This window comes from Plasmodium cynomolgi, chromosome 8, assembly GCF_000321355.1.
Source record: "Plasmodium cynomolgi strain B DNA, chromosome 8, whole genome shotgun sequence".
NCBI lineage: Eukaryota > Apicomplexa > Aconoidasida > Haemosporida > Plasmodiidae > Plasmodium > Plasmodium cynomolgi.
Genome location: NC_020401.1, coordinates 35,861 through 43,570, shown reverse-complemented (window position 1 = coordinate 43,570; position 7,710 = coordinate 35,861). Strand labels below are relative to the sequence as shown.

Here is a 7,710-nt window from a genome sequence, read left to right as displayed (position 1 = left end):
AACGGCAGTGTCTATTTGTAAAATGAAGTTTTCTACAAAGCTATATATATGTTATCTAGAAAATACACGCCTTACGGGACAAGTATGTTCCGCATTATTTGGTCATTATAAACAGATGCCCCCCAAATGGTAACATATGTGTAGATAAAACGGTTGAATAAATAAATATATATGTGTGCTTGTGCTTCATATATATTTAAATTGTTTACGGATTTTCTCCATATTTGATATAACGTTTTAGCATAACTTAATGTTTCCTATTAAGGAACACAAATGCGCTTTTCTTTTTTTTGTACTTGGAGATATATTTGCACAGGCGTTGAGCTAGTACACGAGATCAATGCTGGTTTAAAGATATCACGTTGTTAATTAAATTTATATTTTTATCATAAACGAAATTCATTATGATTTCTTTTCTTTTTTTTTTTTTTTTTTTTTGTTTGGTATGCAAAATATACTGTTTCATAGATTCTATAAATGTTTGTTGTTTGTTCTAAGTTATATAAAAAGTTGTCCTTTTTTTAGGTTATAAAGTGGAATGAATTTGTGTTGCATTACATTCAATGTAATTTTATTAATGTTTGTTATAATTACCTGGTGGCATGTGTAGCACAGTGCACACTTGATACAATAAAATCAAAAATGTGTTTGTCTTTTTGTATGGACAAAATTAGATATGTTGACAATATTTTTAAAAACTTATTTTTATTTGTTTTAAAAATATGTGTTATATAATTTATGATGTTTTTTAATTGCTATGCATGGAATTATGCTATTTTTTTTTTTTTTTTTTTAATGATATTCTCGTTTTTTGTTAGTCACACAAAATTACACATTTGGATAAATATTGCATAATGATAAATTGTTGTAATTAGAGGATAATTATTCCATTCATGATTTAATAATAGACATTATACTTTTAATGTATTAACTTCATAACTTCTAACATGAAATAATCATACTATAAAATATTAACCTAAAAAATGTTCATAATAAAAATAGAATTCCTCCTGTAGAATAATTATTGGGGAGCTATTTGCCCATTTATTCAATGAAATAATAGCACTTATGAGCTGAAAAAAACGAAATTTTTACATTCATAAATGGGTAAAGGAAGGTATTCCCTTTAATATATGTGGCGTTTATTAGAAGGAGAAGAAAGCACATTGTGGTTCTTTATAACAATAGCGCTTACGGAAAAGGGCACAAAAAAAAAAACAGGTACATAAGAAGAGAAATAAATCGAATGCGAGGTATTATATAACACGTGCCCCATAATGATTAGTGTTATGTGAAAATTCTGTTCTTATGTGGTTCGGACACTCAATGATGTAAAAATAAATTGCTTAATTATTAATCATTTCGTATAACAAACAATCACTTTGTTGCAATTTAAAGTGTTATATTATGGGTGTTCACAGCATCATATATGACACAGTCAAGCACCCAACGAACGCAGCACGGTTCTAACGGTAGTTAAATATATGCTACGATTTTAGCCATTTTAATATTTTTCTTGTTCTTCTTTTATTTCTTTATTCTTGGGACCATTGCATATGACACCTTTTTTTAATGTACATTTTTTAAGGCTAAATTGGAGTATTGCCCTTTTAGCAAATACATTCGTAAAGACACCGATAAAAATAAGAAAGTGTTATGAAAAGAATGTTTAGCTCTTAACATATAAGCTAAATTAATGCCGAAGGAAATATCGAATTGGTTATGATGCACCACCATAACAAGATGTTAACATGGCACATATATTTATCATGCATGTGTTAAAAAGGAAATGTAAAAAAAAAGCAATATGTATATGTTAGACAAATACAAATAAATTCAGATATGAAATTATCCATAGGGTGACTAACTGTGTAGCATATAATGTTCACTTTATGGAAATATGTGCACTGTCAGCCTTGTATAAAATGATTTTGCTAAACGTTAGTACCTTTATATTATTAATTCTAATAAAGTGGTTATTAAAACAATGAATAAGTCAATATAAATTATAGAAATGGGTTTGAATTATTTAACATTAGAAGGATCGTACTTGAGTCACTCTCTCGAAATGTACTGATTTAGCACAAATAAAACAAATACCGATAAGAAGTCTTGTATTATAGTAAGCCGATAAGACCACTGCAGATATATGATGTCCCCGGAACAGTTACACCTTGTGATGCTTAAGTATTAGACACCTTTTTTTTTGTAACGTGTAAAATAAGAGATAGTTAGTATGCATAATTGAATCAAGGATAAATGTAGAATAATTCTAAATTAAGATTTTTTTTTTTTTTATGAAAATAATAAGCCAATTTGTTTAATGAGCGTTATTGAGGCAAACTGAGAATGTATCAAAATATATAGGTACAGAGTACCTAGACAAATTAAACATGACCAAATTTATAATAATATAACGCTATCATGAGCACAAATGGCAAGTTTTCTTCTCAATGGACTATTAATAAATGATACGATTTATGAATAGCAATAGTATTTACATTAACATGGTTGATATATTCTTAAAAGAATTCATTTAAGAATTGTCGTAGCGTAGGGGGGCTATAAATGTGCATCCACCATGCATGTACTGATTAACCGGAGGAAGGCACTTCCTATATTCATTAACAGTAAGGGTTTTCCATTTTATATAAGTCGAAGCTTTTTATATATACACTTAAATTAATCGTTAAAAGGAGAAAAATGACGAAAAATAAGCTATGTCGAAAAGCTGCATATGCTGCGCTATATGCAAACATGGATTTGAATTTTCTATCACGAGAGCTATATTGAATATAATAGCAAAATGTTCTTCTCTAATTTTTCATTTATTTAAAATGAAATTAACCATTGGGGATAATTCCCAATGTGTAAACCCAAAGGAATTAAATGTTAAAAAAAAAAAGAAAAGAACTGTAAACAGTAAGATACTTGTGAGTGTTCCTTTGTACACGTACGAAGGAAAGGTAGGAAAATATATCACAAGGTTGTTTGTAGAATATGCTAAAGTATGTCATACTTGTATAGTATTGACTCATTATTTCGGTAATAAATAAAATTTTGCTAGCTACAGAAAAGCATCCTTTTATTTCTAGGTTTTTATAATAAACTAAAAATATTTTTAATTCTAAGTATTCCTTTTCTAGAAATAGCAATTATATACAGTTTTACAAATTTAAATAAATAAATATAAAAAATTTATGCCTTAAATGACGCGAGGAGACTTTAAGAAAGAACAATGCATGTGAATTAATTTTTCCGAAAAGTTATTAAGGAAGGAGTGATGTCGTGCATATGTTTGATTAAAATTTAAGTAGATTAAATTTTTTGCGATAAATGAAAATGGCTCTATATAAAATATCGTTTATTCTTTGTATATAGTTTTTACAAATAAATAAAGATATTTCTCTTTTATTTTTATTTTTTGTTTAATTTTTATAACAGGTGTTTAGGCAAAGATTGATACCACAATGATATATACCTTTTTTAGTGCCTAGAAAATAGTAGTATACTGGAGAAGAAAATAATATTATAAACACTTCGAACTTTGATAAGGCGTTACTTCTTATATACTGAGATATTTATAATTTTTTTCAAATGAAGTATCATCCTAAACGAAAAAATTTAAAAACTACATAGATATTTTAAATAAACATTTCTGTGCTGATTTTACAGTTTTTTTTCAAAAAGGGAGAGAATTATATATATGCTTTGCTATTGATGGAATATACGTTGCCTACGAATGCATATTTTGTAAAATTTTATTGTTCCCTTATAGCTTTATATTTTGATTAGATGGTCTAAATTATGCTTTTGATTAATTTTTCGAAATTAAAAGTATTTATTTCACTTTGTACTACATTTAAAAGAGTACATAAGAATATATCTTTGTTTTGTCTAAAATTAACATGGGGGTATATTAACATATCACTAGGATATATAAGTTTATTATATATGTACTTGTGTACATAGAATGAACCTTTCTTACATATCACAGTTAGCATATATGAAAACAAAATGGGAGACTTTACTGGAGAACTGTGGGTAAATTAATTTTTTATAATATACATATTAACCATATTATATTGCCTGAACATTTTATCTGGGAAAGATTACAATGTAAAGTTTATGCATTCAAAAAAAATCGTTTAATCTGTCATATAATTGTTTTTTTTTTTTTTTTTTGCTTATGTGACAGGGTAAAGTTTTGGAAGATTCACCTTTGTATAAAGAGCTAAGTGATAATGTGAGCAAACCGAGTGAGATAAATGATGAGTGTAAAACGTTAAACATTACCTGCAAAAAGATTAGTAATGAACTCTGTAATAAAGTTGCAAAAAATTTGCAACATGTATATGGCATAAAAGATGTAACAGATCATAACAATACATGTGATAATTACAAATATTGGATATTTTATCAAATGTGGAAATTGATTGGATCAAAAAAGAACGATGCCCTTGCAAAGGATGTTATGGAGGATTTCTTGAAGGTTCAAACTATCATTAGTAAAAAACACGGTAAAAATACTTGTCAATATTATTTTGTTTACAATGATTACGATGAATTTGAAGAAATTTTAGAAAAGGCTAATTTGAAACATTATTTCAAAAATTATACAACCATTAAAAATAATGCTAGCTCTAAGGATAAATACGATGTATATCATAAGTACGTACCCTACATTAAAAATCTGTATGATAAATATTACAAGGATTGTAGTGGTGTGAATTATTATTATTATGATTGTAAAAACTTTTTTGAAAGAGAAAGTGAGCAGTTCAACCCGAAAAATCTCTTACCTTTACTAGAAACAGCTAAGGCCCAAGCAGTAGATGCTAAAATAAAGGAGACAGTTACAGCAGTACATTCTAAAGGACAAGGGCTTAGTACACCTGGTGGAGGTGATGGTTCACATTCAAAAAGTGAAAAATTAAGTGCTGATTCTGAAAATCCTGCAGCAGGTGGATTAGCAGGTAAAGATCAAGGATCACTTCAACAAACAAATAGTACAGCGGGAACTGCACCCAGTGATGTATCAGTGCAGGTAAAAAAACCCGAATCAGCACATGGATCTTCCTCTTCATTCAATCCATTTAACTTTTGGGGCTATGTATTTTCTAGTCCTCCAAAAAAATCAGCTCATTTAGACGGCCAAGGCCAAAAGGCACCGAAGGAACCCGTACCACCAGCTAAAGGAAAGGTTGGGGAAACAGCTGAGTCCCCTCTTAAATCAGCGCCTGCTCCCAAGGCAATAGGAACTGATAATAAGGTAACAACTGGTAAAGAGGTACCAGAACCCACTAAAGCGGCACCTGCACCTGCAAAACCTGAGCCGGAAATACATCGACCGGAAGTAAGTGAAACGATAGGCACCTTGCATGATGAAGCACCTTTGAGTTCTCTACCAATAGATGGCGCTGAACAGGGCGTTCATGTAGCAAAATTTTATAATCCAGAGCTTGCAAGAAGTGAAGTACCTTTGACCATTGCTGACACCCCTAATGCTGTAGGAACTACACATGAAGCGATAGACTCAAACTTTTTTCATAAAATAATCATGGCTGTCGCAGTGCTTGGAACAATTTGCTTCCTTTTCTACTACAACAGGGTAACTGCACATTCGATTTTTAGAAATATGAATATTGTGTTCGCAGCTATAATTTATTTTTATTTTATCTCCATATTTACCATTTTACTACATTTTTACACCTTTTATTTTCGTTTTTGTATTAGTCTTCTCGATTAGAATCAAATTATCGCAAAAGAAAACGGAAAAGGGAAAAATATTTGAGCATAATTACTACGAAGAGTATGAAAAAGAGTTAGCAATGTATGATTCTGAGGAAACGTTTTTAGATTCTGAAACGGATCGATTATATTTGAATTATCACCCTGATCAAGACTCTTACTACTAATTAGATGTTTTTAACATGAAACTGTTTGGAGCGAGCACGTGTGTGGGGGGAAAGTACCAACATAGTTCGAGTATCTATTTTTAATAAAAAATGGAGATAATGAAATGGGAGATATAAACAAGTTAACGTTAACTGCGGTGCTTCGAAAATGTACATGTTTGTTCTAATCCTTAAGGCGGTTATCTAGAATGTGCAATATGTCACATTAATTATTATTGGCAAAATGTGACACACAATATAGACAAATCTAGAGTGAATTAATTATTTAAAAATTTTAGAATTATAGTTTGGGTATATATGAGAAAAACTGCTTTAGTAGCAGTGTGCTACATACCTCAATTATGTGCTCTTATATTTCCATAAATTTTGTAAAAATGAAAAATAAGGAATGATATATGATAAGAGCGTCCCCCCTGTGCTATGCATTATATAAATATTGTTTAAAAAAAGATATGTGTAGAAATATATTAGAGAGTACTACTTAATTTGCAAGGTCACATAAGACAATATGTTTGAATATTTCTATCTGAATAAATAATAAAGCAATTGTTTTTACGACCCTTTTGCGCACATCTCTCTATATTTCATTTTTTATAATTAAAACTTTTGATTTGTATTATTTGTTTAGCTATATTTTATTAGCATTTTTTTTTAGTTTATTATTTTGACATTGTTTAAAAATTACGCTATTATAATTAGTAATAATCTTTTTGTTTGTCTAATTTAATCAACAATATTTGATGTATTAGCGATAATACCAATTTTGTATGTAATTCAATGCTCAAAATTGTATTGTATACATTTTTAAAACAAAAATTATTTTGAACATTTAAGAATATTAAGCTTTATGTGAAAAAAATTAAAATAATTAGCCACTATAAGTGGTAGCTATGTGTGTATATAAAGCTGTTTTTACTTACAGCGTTTGGCACATTATAAATTAAGAAAAGCGGTTTCTACATATTCCAATTTCAGTTATAATGAAGTATTTATGGCAACCCTATAGGTGTAATGAATAACATTAATAATAAAATGTTAAAAAGGAACCACTGTATATTATATTTTCAAGGCGAATTTTCTGAATGGAAAGTTGAGAAAGATGTTCATGACTACTTTAAAAATTATGTTAATACTAAAAGCAGTAGAACCGAAAAGTTGAATTATGAAAAATATGTAGAAAATATTAAAAAAATATAATTGAAAAGACGCTCATAAAAATTATGCAGTATATATTAAAATTTTAAAATGTTTACACTGTTCGTATTTTCTCTAGTTTCTGAAATGACGATGAAGGGTTGGTCTATCCTTCGGTGAAATATACGAATGTTCCGCAATAATTAAGTTGTGTATTTTGGATACATACTATTCTTATTAAAGAGGTTATCAATTAGATAAAATTATAAAATGACAATAAATAGCTTCCTTTTTTGTAGATGTTTTTTTAAAAGTGAAAAGTGTGTTAGCACGGCGTACTATATCATTCATAGTTACGCTATTGCCTTAATAAAAAGGAAGCTTCATTTAGGCACCTTTTAATAAAAATTATCGGAAATATGTAGAAAAACAGTGAATTCATATTAATATATACTATACATATTATATAGCCACCGCTTTACGTCGTGTGTTAAGGGATAGGGGAAATATTCTTTTTAAATTTAAAATTTGTTAATATTAAATGTTATTATAACCTATGATATGACAATAAATAAAAATCTACGAATTCTTCTTAAAATTATTTAACATTTACATATTTTTGTTTATTTATTTATTAGCAATATTCTGTATCGCATAA

The 7,710-nt window shown here is 28.5% G+C and overlaps 1 protein-coding gene across 1 annotated transcript; it reads left to right on the top strand.

The window, feature by feature from the left end:
• Positions 1-3,827: 3,827 nt before the first annotated feature.
• On the top strand, positions 3,828-5,723 carry PCYB_081030 (VIR-like CYIR protein; the record flags this gene model as incomplete). The annotated part of the gene is made up of 2 exons (XM_004221842.1): positions 3,828-4,044; positions 4,199-5,723. Coding segments are annotated over exons 1-2 (1,552 nt in total), but the record flags the coding sequence as incomplete, so codon positions are not given.
• Positions 5,724-7,710: the final 1,987 nt, after the last annotated feature.